At 44.6% G+C, this 23284-nt stretch overlaps 3 protein-coding genes, 1 long non-coding RNA gene and 1 other non-coding gene across 10 annotated transcripts in view; 2 read left to right on the top strand and 3 right to left on the bottom strand.

The window, feature by feature from the left end:
• LOC142871489 (small ribosomal subunit protein uS14-like) overlaps positions 1–23284 on the top strand; it is a 399345-nt gene that overhangs the window by 193950 nt on the left and 182111 nt on the right. The gene's annotated exons all lie outside the window — the stretch shown is intronic.
• On the bottom strand, positions 1277–13670 carry RBM23 (RNA binding motif protein 23). 5 transcript variants are annotated; one of them, XM_076004175.1, is made up of 14 exons: positions 9752–13670; positions 9524–9599; positions 8861–8982; positions 8322–8369; positions 6227–6400; positions 5670–5723; positions 5403–5520; positions 5158–5310; positions 4928–5065; positions 4401–4466; positions 2799–2994; positions 2605–2709; positions 2423–2507; positions 1277–2339 (listed from the first exon to the last, which is right to left on the bottom strand). In XM_076004175.1, exons 2-14 carry the CDS (start codon positions 9587–9589, stop codon positions 2336–2338), a joined length of 1329 nt encoding a protein of 442 aa, XP_075860290.1. In that variant the 5' UTR covers positions 9590–9599; positions 9752–13670; the 3' UTR covers positions 1277–2335. The 5 variants fall into 5 exon arrangements, 4 of the variants coding, with proteins under 4 accessions (XP_075860290.1, XP_012608150.1, XP_012608151.1 ...); XM_012752696.2 differs by having other exon boundaries at positions 13310–13670; XM_012752697.2 differs by lacking the exons at positions 9524–9599; positions 9752–13670 and adding an exon at positions 8532–8578 and having other exon boundaries at positions 8861–8975.
• Positions 10819–10923, bottom strand: LOC142871672 (U6 spliceosomal RNA). The gene has a single exon (XR_012919899.1). It is a non-coding gene; the product is annotated as a U6 spliceosomal RNA (small nuclear RNA).
• On the top strand, positions 13652–15020 carry LOC105864710 (uncharacterized). The gene is made up of 2 exons (XR_012919750.1): positions 13652–14096; positions 14605–15020. It is a non-coding gene; the product is annotated as an uncharacterized LOC105864710 (long non-coding RNA).
• PRMT5 (protein arginine methyltransferase 5) lies at positions 14940–23269 on the bottom strand. 2 transcript variants are annotated; one of them, XM_076004174.1, is made up of 17 exons: positions 23049–23269; positions 22332–22450; positions 21933–22018; positions 21615–21749; positions 21117–21229; positions 20927–20976; positions 20558–20721; positions 19666–19827; positions 19412–19489; positions 19260–19318; positions 19050–19172; positions 18788–18963; positions 17751–17860; positions 17408–17501; positions 17115–17231; positions 16846–16910; positions 14940–15476 (listed from the first exon to the last, which is right to left on the bottom strand). In XM_076004174.1, exons 1-17 carry the CDS (start codon positions 23156–23158, stop codon positions 15324–15326), a joined length of 1914 nt encoding a protein of 637 aa, XP_075860289.1. In that variant the 5' UTR covers positions 23159–23269; the 3' UTR covers positions 14940–15323. The 2 variants fall into 2 exon arrangements, with proteins under 2 accessions (XP_075860289.1, XP_075860288.1); XM_076004173.1 differs by lacking the exon at positions 22332–22450 and having other exon boundaries at positions 23049–23171.

The following is a 23284-nucleotide window of genomic DNA, read 5'->3' as shown; positions in this document are numbered from 1 at the left end:
AGCGAAAAGAACAGCAACAGAATAGACTGCAGGCATGTAAGAAGCAGGAATGCTATGGTTTCAATGTGCCTCCCAAAAGTCTGTGTTGGAAATTTAATTCCCAATGCAACAGTGTTGGAGGTGGGGCCTAATATAAGGTGACTGGGTCATGAAGGCAGAGTCCCTCATAAATGGATTAATGTCAACCACAGGTTAACGAGAGAGTTATATCAAAGTCAATTCAACCCCTAGTACATTTCTGTCTCATGTCCTTGCTACCACCCTCTGCCTTTCTACCATGGGATGACCTTTGCCAGATGCTGGTACCATGCTCTTGGACTTCCCAGTCTTCAGAACTCTTGAGAAATAAATTTCTTTATAAATTACCCAGTCTGTGTGTTCTGTTATAGCAGTAGAAAATGATCTTAAGACATGAAACTAGAGTCCCAGTAGCTTTTTATGACATAAGCAGGCCTTAAGTACTTAATGATTTAGTGTTAAAACCAACCCCAAAGGCGAACATCACCTGCTTAGAAGTCTGAGAACTAACAAATTAAAACCTAAGAGCAATTATCCATATTTTTAGCATAATAAAGTCTTAGCATTCTGTTGCCATAGAGATCAGTAAAGAATGGAGGAGCCCTATAGAGCCCTGCCCCCTGTTCAGGCCCTCTCCTTTCAGCTGGTCCCTAAGCTGGTAGGCCAGGCTTTTCTCTACCCCTTGTCAGAAGGCTAAAAAAGCAGGCAAAGGAAGGTGCACCTTCCCTTTCACAGAGCTATTCCTGGAATACTTGGCTCCTTGGAATTCACTCATCCCAGGCAGAGCCATACAGAAAGCAAGGGTTGAGGGAACTGACAGAGCAACAGGAGACATTAGGTCCAGAGAACCCGGGTATACAATGCCAAAACCCTTTGAATATTGGACTAAAATTGCTACCACAAAGAAGTCAAAGGCGGATATGGAGGCCAACAGGGTAAGAATGGTGAGCTCAGGAGGCTTCTCTGGTATTTAAGCTCTTTAAGATCACAAACCACCCCCCCACCAAAAAGTACAGAATGTGCTACCATCACACTGCCATCTGGTGGAAAGACAAGATCTGTCCTCAGGCCCAAAGAAGGAGCCTGGAAGCCTGTCCATTGGGCAGGTAGGGATGGAGATGGTTAAGATAAAGACAGATGGAGAAGGGCACCATGGGACCAAGAATGTAATGCATACAGATGGGGAACCCTGCCCAGGTGTGAACCTTTGTCCTTTTTTCCCCCTAAAGGTTAAATAAAACAAAATAAAATAACGCAGTGGTATTACAAATGTTTTATATTCCTACAACCATCATGGTTTTGGCTCATGAGACGTTAACATCAGACAGACACACCAACACACACCACAAACATATGGGCAGCAGCTACCACCACAAGGGGGCTTGCTTTTTGTACAAAGTTTATATATATATATTTATATACACAGACAGAGGGTATAAAATCCAGTGAGAAGGGCTCACATGTGCCCAGGTAGGAGATGGGAAAGGCTTTAACTGCCAGGGTTGAGGCCACAATGGAGGAACACAGGAAGTGGTAGAGAGTAGCAGCCTCCCTCCATCCTACCACCCTGGGCCAAAGGGAGGACAACCTGGGAGGAAGTACAAGTATACTTGCACTGGGAAGAAGTACAAGGAAGTTGGAAGATATTGGAAAGGTAGCCCACCTTTTATGAAACTTCTGAAAGCCTCTAAAGGCATCCAAAATGCCTGGCAGGATAGATCAACTCCCATGCCACCCAGCAAGCTGCTGAGCCTACAGTAGTTTCTGGCCTCAAGCTGTACCAAGCTGAGGTCTAAGGAAAGCTTCACAATGCGTATGTCCATGCTATCTTCTAGGGCCCTTGTAACAGAAAGCCAGCACCTTCAAGGTCCACCCTCTAAACTCCAAAGTCCTCTTGATTCTTAGGTCCCTGACAGATTTTAGGGTAAAAGGTATGGAAAAAGGAGAGAGGTTAGTTTCTTCAGTTAATGCCCTATGGCCTTCCCAATGGGGGAGGAATCATGGAATCACTAAGGTGATTGGAAAGGGCAAGAGAATCATCTCAGAGACGATACACACGGAGAAACAGGTACTCAATGTAGGTGTAGATTCTGTTCTCTTCAACTGGGGGCTTTGCTCAGCAGAGTCCATTTCCAGTGGGCCCATAGGCAGGAGCTCTTCTTTGTATCTAAGGGTGGCCCCAATTCCCTCAGAGTTAATGTCCATGCCCTCAGAATGGCTTGGTCCATAAAATGGAGAGATGGGGCCGTGGAAGAGATGTGGAGAAGGGAGTGGCGGGACCCAGAGGCACCGGGAAGCAGTATACTGTGCCACTGATTTACCTATGGCAAGGAGAAGAGGTAAATGAAGAGCCAAAGAAAAGAGAATAACCGAAAACTAAAATGAGCTAAGCCCTGAGACTTACATGGTCGGGGGGGTAAAGAGGCTGGAGAGCTGGAAGCACTGGGAGGCGATTGCCTGGGAGGCAAGGTTCAGGGCTGGACTCAGAGCTAGAACAAAGAGAGGCAGAGTGAGTAAGCAAGCAAGCACAGAGCATTTGTTCTTTCCAGGCCCCCACCCCTCTCTCCTTCCCAAGTCCAAGTCTACCAGTCAGAGCTGCTGGGTTCAGGGCCCCCAAGGGAACTGCTCCATTCAGCTGCAGGGCAGCAGCTTGGGCAGCAGCAGCTGCGGTTGGTAGCTGGATCCCAGAACCTAAAAGGAGAAAAAAAGGTGGGATATCAAGTCCTGACTCTTGATCTAAAATTCAACACCATGTTCTTTACCCTGTGGAGATATTCTACCTTCTGCCAATTTGGCCATGAGCTGCAAACGTCCACTTGCTGATCCCAGATCCAGCTCCTGGTCCCCATCAGGAAAAGTGATGTCTGTGCCACCATCCGGTCGCTCAGTCACTTGGCCAACCCTCATAGGTCGACCAGCAAGCTCAAAGCCATTCAACTGTTCCAGGGCCCGCCGGGCACACTCAGAGTCAGAGAACTATGAGAAACCCAGGCTGTGTCAGTCATCTTCTGGCCACAGAAATGTTCTCAAAGCCCTAATAATAATCCCTAGTCCTACTATCCCAAGAAAATTGCATGCTCTGTACTGCAGTATAAAACTTTTCTTTCCCAGGGAATATGACCTATCCCCATTACCTCAAAATGGTTCTCTGAAAAATACCTTTTCCAACTGACTCAATGGCAGTCACTTTTCAATCTTCCAGCTCCACTAAGAATTTGAACAATGTAGAAGCCTATTATCTGTAGGGAACCTAGCCTGACAGATGTTTCATAAATGGGCATATGACACAACCTAGTGCTAAGAGCACGACAGCACCCACACCCCCATATACACACCAGTGCTGCTGACTAAGTGACCTATTGACCAGAAGGCCTCTATTCTCTGGTCCACTTCATCAGCAGCACCCTGGTATAAAGAGGATTCCCAGGCTGTTGTTTGTGGTAGTGTCAAGGCTATTGACCTAAAAGGTAGCAAAACAAGAGCAAAAATGCCCCCACAGAAGCCTTTCCATATCTGAGTCACAGAGAAAGCTAGGAAAGGTTACTTGCCACCACAGAATCAACACCACAGTTGGCTTTGTTTACTCTGGTATTGCCTGCCCTAGGGCCTAGCACATGGACAATTCCTAGGTAGGTGGTGTAGGTGGCTTGCCTTTACTGGACACTTCTGAGGTGAGCAATTCCCATGGCAGAATACAACCCACTGCCCCTCTGCCCTGTGGGCACTTGTGTGGGTGTATGCTACCTGGATTAAGCCCAGAAAATATCAGCTCCTATTAGACTCTGTGTCTGGCAGCCAGTTCTCAACCTGGACCCACATTAGGCCAGAAGAACCAGTTGCAGGAATTAGAAACAATTTTGTTGGAGGGTGAGGAAAAAGTGAAACTTGCCCACTATTAGGTGATTTCTCTATTCTCCCCATAGTGTATATTAATATAAAGATCTTTCTCAATGGAGAAACTGCTCCAAATGGGGCAGCAACAGAGGAAAGTATAACTCCTACTCCCACCCCTATTATGAGAATACATCAATTCTATAGAACATGTCTTTAAAAGCCCATACCTAGCCTCCCTCATACCCCCAACATTTTAGCTGCAGCCTGGAATCATTACTATTACCCAAAGAGCAAGTTGCAGCACCAGGGAAGCTGGTTGAACTCCTGGATACCCCCATACCAGGGCCACTGACAGAGTGTAGGAGCAAAGCCAAGATCTCAAGCAATGCACTCATCTCAAGGGGTGGAAGGCTAGTCCAAGCTTCAGGCACCAGGGTTTATGGGTCATTTAGACAGTTCCTAAAGGAGGAGGATGAAGCTAAGCTGCAAAATCAGACAAGTGGATAAACCCAAAGTAAAATTCAAAAATTAAAAGACCAGTGACTCACTGTAATGAAACCATAACCTTTAGAGCGGCCTGTATCTGAGTCCTTCATCAGAACGATATTATCAATCTGTAGAAAAGAAAAAAATTATTAATAATCTTTTGACTAGCCGATACTTTTGATCTTTCCTACTCAGATTGTCTTAAATACTTTTAACTTTCTAGCCAACAAATTACGTCTCCAAATCTTTTAAAAAAAGATAAATGTCCTTTCTTTTTTTTTTTTTTATTTTTTTTTATTTTTTTTTTTTTCTTTTAACTGATGTCTGTGATTATATATCCTCTTTCTTAGAAACACTATTTCTGACTAATCTTACTTAATCTGGACTCTATTATTTGATTTCATTGTGTCTGACTTGTCTACTGAGCAGCACAAGCAGAGATGGAGCCAAACTTTCATAGGACGAATCCATATGCCTGTTATGATGTATGCAGTGGTTTTACCATGGCCAGGCAAAACAGAGATCTCCACTTTTTCCAATTCCCTAGGAAACTGGGAATCCTTCAGAGGTTTCCCTCACTTCTACTCACTTTGCCAAAGGGCTCAAAGATGCCCCGAAGCATGTCCTCAGTGATGTTGAAGTGCAGGGAACCCACATAGAGGCGCATTGGTCCACCACTGCCCTTCTGCAGATTGTTGGCCATGGCAGCCAGTCGGTTTTTCTCAGCCTGAGGAAGGAGAAAATGATAGCTCATGTCCTATGCTCCCTCCTTCCTTACAGTCTTGTATTATTAATATGTCAGTTTCTCAGCTTGCTCACTTGAGAAGCCTGTACAATGATAGGTACTCCCAGCAGCCGTTGTCCAGTCAGCCCAATGGCCAGTGGCACAGATTGGATTTCACAGAATTCCACATAGGCAATGCCCTTAGAACGACGGGAGTTCCGATCTGAGATAATACGCACATCACGAACCTATCCAGGGCACAAAGGAAATCCTGAGTTGGGCATAAATGGAGACAGACAAAAGATAGGCTACTCAGAAGAAAACTAGGTGGGAGGGTTACCTTGCCAACAGCAGAGAAAAAGTCCTCTAGGTCTCGAGGCCGAATGCGGGCAGCTAACTGCATACAGAAAACTGTGCGAGCATCACGCTCCTCAGGACTCAGATTATCAATTGGCTCCCTAAACAGTAAAATGTGTTGAGACCATCTCTCCCAATACTTGGTCTTTGTTCTTCAACACTCAAGTACTACGCAGTCCTGTAATTTGGCTCAAACAACCTTTTATTAAACTCTCATAATCCCTAAAAACAGTGCTCATTATCAACTCACCTGACTGGGCTCTTCTCTCTGAAATGAGGACTCTTACTGTGTCCATACATCCGTCTAAGGAATAGAGAAGCATAAAAGGTGAAACCTTATTCACAATGGTCCAATACCAGGTCTTCCATCAAGAGAAAACCAGATTCTAGCACTTCATCTCACAGCAAACTTTTTTTTTGAGATCTGGGGGGCCAGAGGTGGAATGCTATAGTTTAGGTATTTGCTTCCTCCAAATCTGATGTTGAAAATTGATTCCCATCACAAATGAATTATTTTATTAAAAATTTTTTGTAGAGATGGGGGGAGGGCATCTTACTATGTTGCCCAGGATGGTCTCAAGCTCCTGTCTCAAGTGATCCTCCTGCTTCGGCCTCCCAAAAGTGCTGAGATTATAAGCGTGAGCCACCATGCCTGGCCACAAGTGAATTAATACCACACCTTCAGGGACCGAGTATCCTGCCTATCACAATAGGTTATAAGCACCCTTAGGCAGGGTCCATAATGCAATTGTTATTTTACCCAGATTACAATACGAAGATGATTTTATTAGCAAAACTGATATTCACCCAGGGGCAAGTGGAGGACTCCTGTAGCGCGCGCGATCTTCACGACGCCGGTCCCGACTTCGTGACTCACTAGTATGCCGACGATCCCAGCTCCGGCTGCGGTGACGACGCTGACGATCCCGACTTCTGCTCCGACTGTTTCTCCGTCTATGTCGATCCCGGTCTCGACTACGACTACAGATGGAAACAACTACTGTCATGCATCGCATAACATTTTGGTCAACAAACAACTTTATATATGACAGTGGTCCCATAAGATTATAATGGAGGTGAAAAATTTATATTGTCTAGTGATGTCATAGCTGTCTTTGACATAGTACAACATGTTACTCATGTGTTTGTGGCAGTGCTGGTGTAAATAAACATACTGTGCTGCCTGTCTTATAAAAGCATTGCACATACAATTATGTACAAATGGATCTCATGAAGACAGAGAATAGACTGGTAGTTACCAGAGGCTGGCAAGGTTAGGAGAAAGGAGGCAGGAGACGAAAAGCCGATTAACAGCTTTTCTAAACCATAAACATATGATTTGGGGAAAAAAAGGCCTAGCATTCAATAGATCAATAAGATGATGATAATTTACTATGACTGATTATACATCTCAAAATAGCTAGAAGAGAATAATTCATATGTTTCTAACATAAAGACAAATATTTATTTATTTTTGAGACAGAATCTCGCTTTGCTGTCCAGGCTAGAGTGAGTGCCGTGGCATCAGCTTAGCTCACAGCAACCTCAAACTCCTGGGCTCAGGCAGTCCTTCTGCCTCAGCCTCCCGAGTAGCTGGGACTATAGGCATGTGCCACCATGCCCGGCTAATTTTTTCTATATATATTAGTTGGCCAATTAATTTCTTTCTATTTATAGTAGAGACGGGGTCTTGCTCTTGCTCAGACTGGTTTCGAACTCCTGACCTGGAGCAATCCGCCCACCTAGGCCTCCCAGAGTGCTAGGATTACATGCGTGAGCCACCACGCCGCCTGGCCTAAAGACAAATATTTAAAATGATGAATATCCCAACTATACTGAGTTGAAATTGACAAATTATGACTGTATTAAATTGTCACACGTACCCAGAAACCATATACATCTATTATGCATCAATAAAAAATTGTTTTAAAATAAAAACAATTATGTACGGTATATAGCTTATAATGATAATAAATGACATTACTAGTTTATGTATTTACTATGCTGTACTTTTTTACGGTCATTTTAGAGTATATCCCTCTACTTACAAAGAAAAGTTAACTTTAAAACAGCCCTAGGCAGGTCCTTCAGGAGGTATTTCAGAAGGCACTTTTACCATAGGAGAGGACAATTCCATGTGTATTACTGCCCCTGAAGACCTTCCAGTGGACAAGCTATGGAGGTGAAACATACTGTGTAAGCCTAGTCTAGTGTGTTTGTGTATCAGTGTTTGTTGGGTTTTTTTTGAGACAGTCTCACTCTGTTGCCTGGGCTAAACTGCCATGGCATCAGCCTAGCTCACAGCAACTTCAAACTTCTGGGCTCAAGTGATCCTTCTGCCTCAGCCTCCCGAGGAGCTGGAATTACAGGCATGCACCACCACACCCAGCTAATTATTTCTATTTTTGGTAGAGACAGGGTCTCGATCTTGCTCAGGCTGGTCTCGAACTCCAGATCAAACAATCCACCTGTCTCGGCCTCCCAGAGTGTCTCGGTCTCCCAGGCATGAGCCACTGCACCCGGTCTATATCGTATTTTTACTGTACCTTTTCTATGTTTAGGTACACAAATACTTACCATTGTGTTACAATTGCCTACAGTAGTTAGTATATTAACACGCTGTACAGGTTTGCAACCTCAGAACAATAGGCTATACCATACAGCTTAAGTGTACAGTAGGCTCTACCATCTAGGTCTGTGTTAGTATACTCTATGATGTTTGCACAAAGATGAAATCACTTGATACATTTCTCAGAACATACCTTTGTTGTTAAGCAATGTATGACTGTATTAAATTTGTTAAAAAGCAAACAAATCTATTTTGGCTTTAATGTATAGCATTCCCTGGTATCTTTCAATTTATAAAAATTCCCCAAACCCAAAAGCCCACAGAATTACTGACCTGCGTTTTCTATCCCTGCTCCTACTATGGCTCCGACTCCTCTTCTTCCTGTGAAAGACAGTGTAAATTCTTACTACTGAAAAGGTTTCATTGTCTCTGCCAAGGAAAAGGAATGACAGTAAGACCAGGGTAAAGCCAAAAGCAGCAAAAGATTGAAGCCCAGAAGAAGGTCTGGCAGTAGTTCACAGCAATTGCACAACACCAACTTACACACAGCCCTGAATGCTGTCAGGCATCTGAAGCGGCCATTTTTCCCCCTAAAGCCAAGCAAAAGCTGGTGTTTCCAAATCAGAGGTCCTCTTGCTATTTTATTCAAATGAAATATAGCGATGCTAGGACTGATCCACAAATCTACACTGGAAAGTGAAGACTAAAGATCATTAAACCAAGTCACCATTATTCTCATGACCCAGTGGAGCCATTACTAAAAGTCAGCAGTTTTAATAGAACTCCCGCCTCCCCTTTCTGGTTGTTTCTCCAATGGATGCAGTTATTTCCCTTCCCCAAGTTGCCAACCTATTTCTTCGTCCCATACTCACTTGCTTGTCTCCCCAGCAGTGCTGCTCACACTGGTAGCACTGCCACTGTTGCCGGTGCTGCTGGTGCTGTTGGTGGTATTGCTGGGACAGTCCTTTTTAACCTCTTTCCTTTGCTGCTCATCCTGAGGAGTTCACCAGGAAAATGGCAGAAAGACAAATTCCATTGGGCAAAAAGAACAAAGGTGGATAAGGAAGAAATCAAAGCTCTCGATTATCTAGCCAATTTTTGAGCACCTGGATCTCCTAACAAAGAGAAGAAAGGAAGCGAGGAAACTACCCAAAAGGAAGAGATCAGAATGGTAGATTTTGATGTCAAATTTCAGCTATCCAACATCTGGTCCATTGACATTTATATCCCAGGAGAGTGAGAAATTAGTGCTAGGTCTGAGGTACATAGACCTATTGCGTCACTGAGAGTTATAAGCAAAGCAAATGTTATCAACACTACATTATGCGCCAACCCCTGGTTTTTGAGGACCTCGCCAAAAGTATGGCCCCTTGAATATAGTCTCCAGCAAAGTTTACTAAGACCATGCCTTTTATGATTAGTCACGGTACAAAATAAACAAGCAAGGGAAGAGGATTCACAAAATGTTGAAACTAATGAGCCACAACTACTCTTTCTTATTAGCTCAACTCCAGGAGTGAGGTGAGAAATATTACCTCTTCTTTTTTATAGGGAGCTTCCAGCATGGCCTCAATCACTATATCAAAGTCATCAGATGCCATCGTGTCAGATCTGAGGAGAGGGTATCAATATGTGAGAACATGATTTATATTTTTCTTCCCCTTCCAGCACCCACACATTTCCTTCCCCCTCCATGAAACAGACTTCAGGACATACAGCTCTGTTTCTTGAACTCCAAAGGGATCTTATGCGCCATCACTTACCCTAGGTTTATTTTGATACCCTATAGATGGGAACTAGTTCTGCTTTATGGCTTAGAAATGGTCATGGATCTAAAAGAAAACTGAATACCTAAAAAGAGACAAAATATAATACAGACCATGTGCTATGGAAAAAAAATGCTGGTACTCAAAATTACTATTCACTTTACAGTGGACACCAGGCCTCCACTCTACTGTTCAAAATTTGGAATAAATAACTGGTTTAAACTTAAAGCATAAAAATAGTTTCCAATAGAAAGGTAAAGATATAAGACTAAATCAGACAAAAGACAAAACACACCAAAACACAGATTCACCCTAAGCTAAGGTCTTCCTCCCACATACACGAAACACCAATAATTAAGGTCTCATCACTAATTTTCTGCCCGATACCAATTAGAATTTAGGTAACTCAGAAATTATGATTAAGATAGGCTTGACCAATCCCATTTTGAAAACTTTCTGTCTCACAGGTAGGGTAAAACTTCTTGTCGCCTCCAAGGTTTCACATCTAGCAACCGACTTTCCCTACGCCACAAGTCTGTCAAATAAGAAAAAACGATATCAAACAAAATCAACAGGATAAATTATTCAGATTATTGGCCTGGAATTATCAACACACATTACATGGATGAATCTCAAAAATTATGCTGAGTCAAAGAAACCAGACCAAAAAAGAGTATACACTGAATAATTCCATTTATATAAATTCTAGAAAATGCAAACTAACTTATACTCAGAGAAAGAAGATCAGTGATTGCCTAGAGATAGCAGTGAGTGGGGAGGGGGAGGGGGAAAACGATTTTAAAAAGACCACAAGAAAACCTTTGGGAGTGATGGTTTTATGGGTATCTACATTTATCAAAACCCATCAAACTGTACAGTTTAATGTTATAGAGTTTTACTGTATGCCAATTATGTGTACCTCAATGATGTTGTAAAAAAAAAAAAATAACCTGAGGAATTTCTATGCAAGGAGGCTATGATAATTAGACTTTCCATATTCGCAAGAGCTTTGTCCTCTTTAAAGCAGCTAATGTACCACCCAACAATGCTGCTCTGGTTGCCCTCAAAGTCCATACCCTATTTTGATGATTTATTTTATTTTTTTTAGGGGCCAAGCTAATCTTCTCTGTATTGTTCCAATTTTAGTATACGTGCTGCAAAGCGAGCACTATTTTGATGATTTAATAAGTGTAATAATGACATCTATCGTTTACAGTAGCTACAATTGCTAGACACTGTGCTAAGCATGTTACAGAGACAAGATTCTTAGAAAAATAACTTGGAGCCAAACTTAAGACTTACAATGGGAATCAAAAATCAAATAGGTATGTCTAAAAACCAGTGAACTCAATTTTTATAATAATAACACCTTACTTATATTTATTTAGCAATCAAAGGTAACACACATACTGCAGGCAGATACCTGATCCATTCACAGATCTTAAAAACTGAGGTTTTCTGAACTATTCCAAAGTCATATAGTTCAAATGAAGGAGCCAATTCTTGATCAGAAAGGTCTTCTGACTCCAAGTCTAATGTGATATTCTATCCATTATTATCAGGTTACCTCTCTCTCGTATGGTTTATAATTTAACCTTAAAGGAACCAAAAAAAAAAAAAAAAAGGATACAGAATATCAAAATGTCTGTATGTATTTATTTATTTATTTGAGACAGTCTCGCTTTGTTGCCCAGGCTACAGTGAGTGCCGTGACGTCAGCCTAGCTCACAGCAACCTCAAACTCCTGGGCTCAGGCGATTCTGCTGCCTCAGTCCCAGCCTGTAGCTGGGACTACAGGCATGTGCCACCATGCCCAGCTAATTTTTTGTATATATATTTTTAGTTGGTCAATTAATTTCTTTCTATTTTTAGTAGAGACGGTGTCTCACTCAGGCTGGTTTCGAACTCCTGACCTCAAGCAATCTGCCCGCCTCGGCCTCCCAGAGTGCTAGGATTACAGGCGTGAGCCACCGCACCCAGTCAAAATGTCTACTTTTAAATATTCTACTAGGTTTATCAGAAAAATAAGGCCCATTAACCACACCTTATCATAAGGCTTCTATATCTGTGCCATGTACAGTATACATATAAAAGTATCAAGAACCAGACTAGTAATATATACTACCTGGTCCACTGTGGAAAAGGTTTTAAAAATAAAAGTCTTTGATCCTCAAGCTGTTCCTTTCAGTCATTTTGGCTGTCAAGTCTATACAAATTTTCTAACTACAAAGTTTCTAACAAACTTTTTATTTTTTAGAATCTGCCTTTTCCTCTCTTCAAATGAAAAGCATCTGATTTTAAAAATTGCTCACTGCTGAGTGCTAGCACAGGTAGGGAGGTTCACACATGCATAAAAACTTTCACTTAAGTTGACAAGCTTCTACAAATGAACTCTATGAATCAAGTTTTCACCCAGAAACAAATGAATGAACCTATTTACACACAGATATAGAGATTTTGAAACTTGCAATCTCACTGGGTTTAGTGTTTTACTAGACGTCCTAAAGCAATAAAGTGTCAAACACTATGCATTTTCAGGTTGTTAGTTTTCAAATTCACTGTGTCCTAACTTACAGGCCAAGGTGCATTCAATTCCATCCATATATAGCCGATAGTGTTTTCTTCCACCCTACTCCAAAAGTTGCATTAAAGACCCACAATCATGGCAGTGCCTGGACCTTGTCATAGCACAGTAAAGACCCAAGCGAGCAGGTAGACTAGACCCCACTACTGAAGGGGCAGACGAGAGTGAAGAACCACTGTCAGTTCAGTTCAGGAAGAATTCTCCAAGCGCTGGAGTCCCAGGGGTGATGGTAGCGCCATCTCCTGGGTCTGGTCACTGAGCTGGGCACAAACACCTCAAAACTGAAAGCAGCTTAATTAACAACGGGAACAATGAGAAAGATAAAAACATTACTTGAAGGACTGTCCTCCCCATCCTGTGTAAGAAACCAAGGCTATGCTTTATAAAATGGTCCTACGGTAACCGACTGGCACCATCTTTGCGAAAGCCACCGTCCCAGTGCTTAATCCTCACATGTGGCTTCACCATACCCTTACAGAATGTACAGTCAAGAAGTTAAGGAAAAGACCATATAGGCCAACACGATGAACGGGAGTCTTCAAGAAACTGGGGACTGAGGAAGAAATCTCAATTTCCTTATCTCCCTCTGAGTGGTGGCACGAGTGGCTAAAAACTGATCATATATATCCTCTGAGGCTGCGGAGGATCGATGCTCCCTCTCCAGGATGGGCGACCCTAAGTGTCACGGCTGCAGGGACCTGAACAGGTCAAAGTCACTGGATCCTTGAAACCGCATCTTTATCGGCATAGGACATAGGCACAGGGGGGACCCACCTCTAAAGTCCTGCCAGTGGGCTACCTTTAGATAACAAACACTTCCAGATCAAAATAAACCAAATAAGATTTTTTAAAATTTTAAGTTTGTCTAATTCTGCTCATGACGCCATTTTCTGCCTGTGACGTCAGGGGGAGGCGCCCAACGTCACGCATAAGTGACGTCGTTGGGGGAACGGGATTTCGGGGCTTCTCACCAGTTCCGGGTCCCCACAGGGGGGTCCCGGTTTTCTCCGTTCCTTTGGCTGTGTTGTGGAGCGCGAAGCTCAGCTATTTCCTAGAGTCTCTGCAGGAAAAGCAGCACTGCGGCCAGAGCGGCTCCTCTTCCCGCAAAATGGCGGCAGCACCTCCGTCTTGCAGAAGCGTCCCTAATCTGCGCATGCGCTGGAACACCCGGCTGTGGCAGTAACTTCACAGGTTTCGCGGCAACAGTCCAAAGAACAGGTTCTCATTGGCTAAAGCCGTGAACATGGGTGGAGCAAACTCAAATGTCTCTTAGCAACCATCAAGTTCCCATTGATTGGCTAACCTCCCAAAGAAAGTGGAAGCGTCCTTTGGTAGCCACCCATCAGTCTCTCACTGGGTAAATGACTTGCTTAGGGCGGGGAGAACCAGATCAAGAACCAGAGTAAGGGAGCCTTGGTCCTTACTTCCTGGTCCTCGCGTAGACAAGGCAAAGCTGAGGGGCGGAGCCAACCCTGAGGTAAGATAGACGTCCTTGGCGGTCCCTATTCTGATTTGAAGTGGTCCCGTCGGTGTTCCTCTGGACAGTTTTGTAAAGGAGAGCGGTTGCATTTGCTTCGGTCCGAGATGCCTGCGAACTCTACATCCCCATTCTAGGTGGGCTACGTACACAATCCTTCCGACCTGGGAAACGCGTCTCGCCACAGATTTGTCTTCCATACTCTGCTTCACCACCACCTGGTCCCACAAGGCATATACCTTCGGTTCAAATCAACGTCCCCCACACTTTCCACTGCAAAGGTAAACTTGAAACAGGTAACCTCAGGTAACAGTAACCTAAGGTTACTCTTTGGGTGCAGCAGTACACTGAGCCCTCTAACAAGAAAGGAATAGGCCTTGCATGGTGGCTCATCTGTAATTCTGCCACTTTGGGAGGCAAAGTCGGGAGTACTGCTTTGAGGCTGGGAGTTCAAGGCTTCAATGAGCTATGACTGTGCCACTGCACCTCAGCCTGGGCAACAGAGCAAGACCTTATCTCTAAATAAATAAAAAGGAACTGATGCCCACCTTTACTTTCCAACGGCTTCCAGGACCCCGCCCCGCTGCTCCAATTTCAGCTGCCTATCAGAAACTAGTTGGTTGTAACACAGAGCTAGAGTCAGGACACCTGAGTTCCAGTTCTGATTTGGATACTAACACCATGTCATTGTATCAATTTAAAATTCCCTCTCTGTAAAATGGAAAATTGAATTAGATGAGCTCCTAAAACTTCAAACTCTAACCCTGTGATTTTACTCAAACAAAATAGGTGGATTCCTGCTAGAGATGCCTGGAACTGGCAGTGCAGCAGCTCAAGAATCCAGAATGGAAGCTGACTTCACTCACTATTCCATCTTTCTTTCTCCAAGGCAGCAAACTCTATGCCTCCTCCCCAGAGAAAAGCCTAACCACAGGTCCTAACGGACCAGAGCTCACTGTAGCTGATCAGAAAGGCCTATATGCAGAAGTCCCAGTATCACCACTCAGCTTCCTAACTAGGGAAAACAGCTAGGCCCCTTTGGGTCTTAGATAGGATAAGGGCAGAGATCTGAACATGCCTGGGCTAAGTGACGTGTGGGAAAACAGCGGCAGAGGGCGGCAGGGTGGAGCAGAAAAGGGCCATAACTTTATTTGTATTTCCTCTTACACAAAACCATCAAAACAAAAACAGAGAAGTCTGAGAAAGGGCTGAAAATTTGTTCCAACCACATGTTCTCTGGACTATTCCAGGAGCTCTTGAGGCTGAGTGCGTTGCTTGAGATCCAGCACTAAATCCTCACACCCTGGCCTGAGGTCTTCACAGGTTGGTGGCTTGAGCCCTGCAATTATTCTTATTCCTTGCCCACCTTGACATAGGTAGGAAAGCAGATTGAAATGCTCCTATCTGATGGGCAGGAAGACTCATAGCCCATTGATGTACTGCACCTTCTGTGCTACTGCAGCAGAACCTGAAGCTGCTTCTGAGGCTCAGGACACTTGCACGCAGGGCTAGAGGCCAATGGTGTATGAGCGGCCTGTGGGGTTATGAATAGCAGAACAGACTGGTGCTGTCACAGCCCACTCATACCAGACCTTCTTGGAATTGCTGCATCGCCAAAAACGCACACAGATGGTCTGGCCTTCACGCACTGTAATGGGCTGCTGTAAGAAGAAACACAGGAGGTTCAGGGTAGAATTATATATGGTCCAGGAGGTCAGGTAAAGTTTATATGACTATATATTATATATATACATATTTTTTTTCTTTTCTTTTTGCAACAGAGTCTCACTCTGTTGCCTAGGCTAGAGTGCTGTGGCATTAACCTAGCTCACAGCAACCTCAAACTCCTGGGCTCAAGCGATCCTCCTGCCTCAGCTTCCCAGGTAGCTGGGACTACAGGCACACGCCACTGTGCCCAGCTAATGTTTTTCTATTTTTAGTTGTTTGGCTAATTTCTTTCTATTTAAAGTAGAGATGATGTCTCGCTCTTGCTCAGGCTGGTCTCGAACTCCTGAGCTCAAGCAATTCTCCTGCCTCGGCCTCCCAGAGTGCTAGGATTACAGGCATGAGCCACTGCGCCTGGCTGACAATATATATTTTGAAGAAGACCTGGAAGATAAGTTAGCTATGTGAATAGATGAGCAAAGAACTTTACAGGAAATGGAGAGTTCTGGGAGAAAGGTGTGAAAGTCTGAGGTAGGAAAGATGGGTATTAGAGGAACCAAAAGAAGGTCCATAGTGCTGAAGCAGTGTAAGCAATGGGATAATACCTGAAAAGGCAGGCAAAAACTAGATTATACCAAATCTTATTAGCAATGTCCTGGAGTTTGATTTCTATCCTAAGGGCAGTGGGAAGGCACTGAAGGATTATAAGCAGCAGAGAGGAGAGGTCAGATCGTTTTTTGTTTTCTGGGTTTTTGTTTATACTATGGAATATATCGAGTATATTGACAGATTTGAGTTTTTTAAAAGATGGCTCTTGGGATGGGCACAGTGGCACTGTAATCCCAGCCACTTGGGAGGCCAAGGTGGGAGGATCACTTGAGGCCAGGAGTTCAAGACCAGCCTGGCAACACAGGGAGACCCTATCTCTACAAAAATATTAAAAAATATTAGCTGGTTATGGTGGCACTTGCTTGTAGCCCCAGCTACTCAGGAGTCTGAGGCAGGAGGATCACTTGAGCCCAGGAGTTCAAGGCTGCAGTAACCTATGATTGTACCAGTGTATTCTAGCCTGGGCAATAGAATGAGACCCCATTTCTTAAAAAAAAAAAAAAAATTAATTAAAAATAAATAAATAAAAGTGACTCTTGCTCAAGGTAAAGAATGGATGGAAGAGTAGCCAGAGGAAATGTGGAGAGGCCAGGTAGAAGGCCACTACAGATAATCCCAGTACCTATCACCAGGATTCAAGAGCATGTGAGAACAGAACATGGGTTGTAGCCAATTATCTTCCTCAGAGAAGGAAAGAGGCAGAACACCAATGGCAAAATTTGCTCCTTAATACAAAGTCTTAAAGGTAATTCCTACCTTAATAGGGAAGAGGATGGGAAACCATGAGAACATCCCAGGAGAGTGAGTCTCTGGACGGATACCTGTATGGACAAAAAAATGAAAAAATGGAAGTTTCCATGACTGTGCATTCTGTCTAGGTTTAGGAGGGTCTCTTCTATGATCACAGAAACAATCAAAGATCTCCATTCATTGACTCTGGGGCTCCCCATGAATCTAAATGAAAATGTACATAAGCCCTGGCAGCCCAACCTCATGCCCTGCCATCCACTGCCACAGACACTCACTCAGAGTAATGTCCTGATAAAGCACAGTCTCAAAGTAGCCTGCAAAGCCATGCAGCACTGTGTTCACCTCCACAGGAAACTCCAAGGTACAGTAGCGGTTGTTGTCAATCATAGGATCTGTCAGAAAAGAACTATGTGAGTGACAAGAGGCCACAGCCCTAGATAACTTGGTAAAGCATGAGCAAGACCCAGGAAGGGAAGCAAAAATAGAGCAGATTTAGGACAGCAAGGGAAGAAAGCAGGAGGGTAAGCTCACACACCTCTAGTCAGAGGCTAGCCATACAGGAACCTACCTCTGTTGGGATGGCTGAAGGTGAAACAAGGCTGGGGTGCAGACAGCTGGTGGAAGTTGTGCAGCCGTACCACATAAGGCATTTCAAACTGGGCCTGTCCCAGGTAAGAGAGAGAGCAAGAGCTAGAAAAGATAGGCAAGAGATACCTACTTCCCCAAGGAAAGAAGTTCAAGCCTAAAGGACACAGTAAAAGATTACAAAAGCATAGTTTTACTTCAACCACTTTCCCCACCCTCAACTTCATCTCTTTGTTGTCTCCAGTGGAAGAAAATAGTTGAAGCAAATACAGAAAAAGAAGAGGACTAAAGACTACCACTTCATTCCAAAAGAGTGGTTTTTTTACCTCAGGATCACGGTCCTTTTCCCGACAGGCTCGGACCTCATTGTACAGCTTGGAGGAGGAGATGGGAGCCAGGAAGGAGGTGTACTCCCCAGGAATGCTCACGCCATCATCTGCAGAGTAGGAAGGTCAAATTAGTTCCCGAGGGAGGGAAATATTGTATCTGTACAAAATGAAGGCTCAACTCTCCCATGTCAAAATAGACCAAGGCATGCACCACCGAGCCCGGCTAATTTTTTTTTTAATATATATTTTTTAGTTGTCTGGCTAATTTCTTTCTCTTTTTAGTAGAGAAAGGGTTTTGCTCTTGCTCAGGCTGGTCTCGAACTCCTGAGCTCAAACGATCTGCCCCCCTCAGGCTCCCAGAGTGCTAGGATTACAGGTGTGAGCCACCACGCCCAGTCGGTTCTTAACTTTTGTGGTGTCAAAGCCCCACAAAAGCCCAAGTAGGCTGGTAAGGTGGCTCATGCCTTGCTCAAGGTCAGGAGTTCTAAACCAGCCTGAGTAAGAGCGACCCCGTCTCTACTGAAAATACAAAGAAATTAATTGACCAACTAAAAATAAATAGAAAAAATTAGCCGCTGCCAGGCGCAGTGGCTCATGCCTGTAATCCTAGCACTCTGGGAGGCCGAGGCGGGCAGATAGCTCGAGATCAGGAGTTCAGAACCAGCCTGAGCAAGAGCGAGACCCTGTCTCTACTGTAAATAGAAAGAAATTAATTGGCCAACTAATATATATAGAAAAAATTAACCGGGCATGGTGGCGCATGCCTGTAGTCCCAGCTAATCGGGAGGCTGAGGCAGCAGGATCTCTTGAGCCCAGGAGTTTGAGGTTGCTGTGAGCTAGGCTGACGCCATGGCACTCACTCTAGCCTGGGCAACAAAGCGAGACTCTGTCTCAAAAAACAAAAAAACAAAAACAAAAGCAACCTCATATGATCTGACCCAAGTCCAACCCACTTTCCCCTAAACCCTATAACCTCCTCCCAGGTTGCTGCCCCGCCCCCATAACCATCCACATATACCGAAACCTGGAGGCACCTTTTAGGAAGTGCTGGGCTCCATCCAGGCACTCAGGTGACAGTTCATTGTCAGCGAAGGAACCCAGAAGCTCACTGACAATGATGTCTGCTTTCTCTGGAGCCACCCATTCCCTCATGTCTGATGAGACTACTGTCACCTGGCTTCCCCATTCTTCAAACTGCCAGTTCTCTAGGCTGAAACAGAGACAATAAGGTAAGGAGAGATGTTAAAGAAATTTGGCAACTGGGACAAACTTCTCAGCAAGCAGGCTGCTACTCACGTCACCACAGCATTTGGGTTCTTCTCCACAGCGTACAGCTTTATACGCCGGTCAGCCTGCTTGGCTGCCCGCAGGGAAGCATTCACCAGGGGACCCCGACCTGCTCCCAGCACCATCAGTACCCTAAGAAAGAAAAGGGAAGTGTCAAGCAGACTCAGCACATAGAGAAGTAGGCATGCAAGTCCCTAGGAAAGAGGGGAAAGCACTCACTGGACATTGGTATCCTTTTCCTCTTCTGATACTCGGTCTAGCAGACATTTATAGATGGCCTAGGGGAGGGAGAGAAGACCTCATGGCTATAATCCCATCCTGCCCAGGTCTTCCTGGCCCTGTGTTTCACTAGCCTGGGCCCCACACTGTACCTGCTGGTACTGAGAGTATTTGATGGGGTCCTTTTCAAACACTTCGTATGTCTGAGATTCCAGATTGTCCATCAGTGGCTAATGAATGAGAGGAAAAACACAAAGTTAGCCCAGTTACTGGCAAAGGACAATGTTGTACCAGAGCATCAAAAACTTCCCATTGCCTCCTGAACTTTGTTAAGATTTGGGGACACCTACTGTCAAGAGACATTTTTCACCCCCACCTTCCTCCGTTCAGTATACTCCAGACCCACCTGGAGTGGGGACTGCAGATAGTCTTCATAGCCCTTGGCAAAGAGTTCATAGGCATTGGGTGGAGGGCGGTTCTGGCTTAAGTATTCCAAGTACTGGAGGTAGGAGCAGAACTCCTTCTCTGAGTGGTGGTTGGTGCCCGTGATGATAAACTGCACCTCCAGCTATGAGAGAGGACAGACCATCAGATACAGCCCTCAAACCAAGATTATGGAATATTATGGTTTATAACCACAGTCATAGCACAAAATAAGACCCAGCCCAACAATTCCCTAGTGTCTGCCCCAATACCAACAAAAGCAGCACAAGCCTTCAACAAACTTATAAAGCCTTCTTTTTTTTTTTTTTTGAGACAGAGTCTCGCTTTGTTGCCCAGGCTAGAGTGAGTGCCATGGCGTCAGCATAGCTCACAGCAACCTCAAACTCCTGGGCTCAAGCAATCCTCCTGCCTCAGCCTCCCGAGTAGCTGGGACTACAGGCATGCACCACCATGCCCGGCTAATTTTTTCTATATATATTAGTTGGCCAATTCATTTCTTTCTATTTATAGTAGAGATGGGGTCTCGCTCTTGCTCAGGGTGGTTTCGAACTCCTGACCTTGAGCAATCCGCCCGCCTGGGCCTCCCAGAGTGCTAGGATTACAGGCGTGAGCCACCTCGCCGGGCCTAAAGCCCTCTCATGCCAGATAAGCTTCATCCTGGCTCAAAGAGTCCCATGAATCCTTGATATAACATCCTAAATGAAACCTATGTAAAGTTCTCAGGTCTGGTTCCTTTTAAAAGGTTTCTGGGGCTCCCAGTGACATTTGCCTTTTTGTTGTCAGCCCCACAAGAAAAAAGCATCATACACACGTGAATAAGGCTGGACCACCTTTAGAACCTTTCTACCACTTACCTTGAGGAGCCGGAAGATAAGCCTCTGGTGCATCTTAGACAGAACAGGAAATCCCTTCTTATTGGTCAGGAAAATGCTGGTAGGAAGAATGGCTGCTTTGATGGGCTCCCCAAGCCAACGATCAATGACATGATTAGATGGGAGGTCAGCACCAATTTCAAGAGCTACACAAGGGAAGAGAAAGACCTGTCAACCACTGCCAGGCAAAAAACCCTTTCTTGCTCCTTTGTGCAAAATCTGTTTACTTCTCTTCTTTGGCAGTCTAAGGCACAGGGAAAGTAGCAAAATTGCCAAGTAAACATGAAACTCCTGAATCTTATTCATAGAGGTCAGAGAAAAGAGACCTATTCCAGGATCCTTAGGACTTACCCACCGCAATCCTCTTGCTATAGTCACACAATGTCCGGAAGTTGTGCCACCTATCCAGAGTCAAATACAGAAAAATAGAAAAATATAGTCAAATACACATGGCCTACTAATCACCATAGCTCAAGGAGACCTTACAGGTTCCACCCTCCCCCTCCCCCTTGCCCTGGTATAGCAGTAAAGGGAAACATACCACATCCATGTTTTCTCCTCTCCACTGTACTCCTCTGTGTGTGTAGTTGGTGCATTATCAATTATATCATCCCTCAGGTCTTCTGGTGCCACCAAGGGTACCCGCATCCAGAACTGACATGAACAGGTACCCTTTTAGAACTCTACTTTGAACTCATTGGGTCTAAAGAGTTCCTCCCAATTAAAAAGATCTTGATCTGGACCTCAAGTGAATCCCTTTATTTGCTTTTACTGATTTGTGATTATGTATGTGTACATGTACCTTGTATATATCCTTACGTAAATATCTGTCTTTTTTATTTCAATTATAAGTTTCTGGAAATATTTATATATTCTGTTTTAAAACTCTCTTCATACCACTTTTAGATGGGGAACATGGAAAATACTGATATTTTAATTCTGCCAAATACACCCTTTACTGCATGGCTAGGCATAAGAAGGTACTTAGGACAGCCTGACTACCACGCTATGCAGCAGGAAAGGAGCCCCTTGGCCATACCATAGAGGAGTGGTGGCCAGTGTGGATGTGGTTGGTCAAAACTCTGGCCAAGTTGGTGTTATCTTCCTGATTCAGGGGCAGCAGGAAAGCTGGAAGACCCAGATATGCACCAAAATTCAGCTCCTGTAACATGGCCTGGAATGGAGATCAAGAGGAGAAGGTTAAAAACTAACAACCAAATAGCTTTAATTGGATTGTATCAGTTGATTTGTTTTTATTTACCAAGTTATTGGGGGAGAGGGGGACCACTCTTTCCACCCAGCTTGGTTATAGACCTAATTTTTAGAAAGATCCATCAGAGATGTCAAACAGTCTTACCGCCTCAGAGTTCCTGCGAATCTTTTCCACTTTTGAATCTGGACGAATCCACGGAGAAAGCTTTCCCACAATTAGCGTATTCCAGTCTGCACTCCCCCACCCAAGAAAGACAAAAGCTAAATAAGGTTCAACACTTCACTTGTTCAATTTCTAGTTCTTAGCAGGGAATCCAGAGTAGAGATGACAGACAAAGACTGTTTCTACCCAGATATGGGACAGCCTGATACAGAATAGGGAACTAAGGCTTTTAGCAAGTAAGCAAGGAGAAAACAATAAGTTATCTATATCCCAGGGACTAACCAATACTTCCAAGTAAGAAAAGGAGGAAAACGTAGGCTTTGATAAAGCATTAGTTGTTACTGCCTCTAATAATTAAGGGCATCATGGGATGGTCCCTACCCCTTCCTGACAGCAGTAGGTCTGATCGTGTCTGGGGGCCAGGCCGATTCTTAGCAGGTTCCTGAGTGAACTCCCTCTTGAAACGCGGGTGGAAGACAGGCATGCAGAGGAAATCAAACCTATAACCGCGACAGACCCAGAATCATCATGTAAAGAGAGCAGGAGTGCCCAGAGATCCAAGCAACTGGATTTACACTATCTTGACTTTCCACAGCCCTTTCAGTTGCCATCAATCACTCCACTAGGCTGTTGAATTTCAGCCCATCTTGGGGCTTGTCATTTCCGCTGCACTGTGCCTCAATTTCTCCCCAAAACACAGCCATGACAAAGATGAATAAAGAGAAAAGATGGAAATCACGCCAAGTATTTTTTTCTAGTATAGTGTCACTGGCTTTCCAGCACTGCTCATGCCTCCCCCCTCAAGATTAACCTCTTTTCTCCCTTACACTAGCAGTTTCTTCCACTCCCAGACAATAATATCGACCTCCAGGGCCCTTTTTGAGTTTACCCAACAACTCCCCTGACTTTTGGACTCAGTGACCACACGCTTCCATAAGTTTCTTATGTTCCTGAGCTCCTCCCCGCCAAAAAGTAATGGTTTCTCCCGCCCTCATCCTATCCGACCCCTTCACCCCAGCCTCTTCGAGATGACTAGTCCGTCCTTCTCTCTCCCCGAGTTCGGACCCCGCATTCCGCTCGTGAAGGTCCGGCCCTCACCCCTGCTTGGCCACAGCCCCTAGTGTGTCAGCTATTTCGGGGACGCAATTCAGGTCCCTCCCGCTGGACACGCGGCTCCCACCGGCACCCCCGACCGCCATCGCCGCCATCTTTTCCCTCGCGCTGTCCACGCCGGGATTCCTTGATACTAGCAGCCAATCGCAAAGCCGAAAAAGGACCCCAGAAGGCGGGACGAGTCGCCTTAACAACCAGAGCGTCTTCCACAGCTTCTGAGC

Source organism: Microcebus murinus, chromosome 6 (assembly GCF_040939455.1).
Source record: "Microcebus murinus isolate Inina chromosome 6, M.murinus_Inina_mat1.0, whole genome shotgun sequence".
Classification (NCBI taxonomy): domain Eukaryota; kingdom Metazoa; phylum Chordata; class Mammalia; order Primates; family Cheirogaleidae; genus Microcebus; species Microcebus murinus.
Note: the sequence above shows the minus strand (reverse complement) of the source record. Positions and strands in the feature narration are given on the sequence as shown.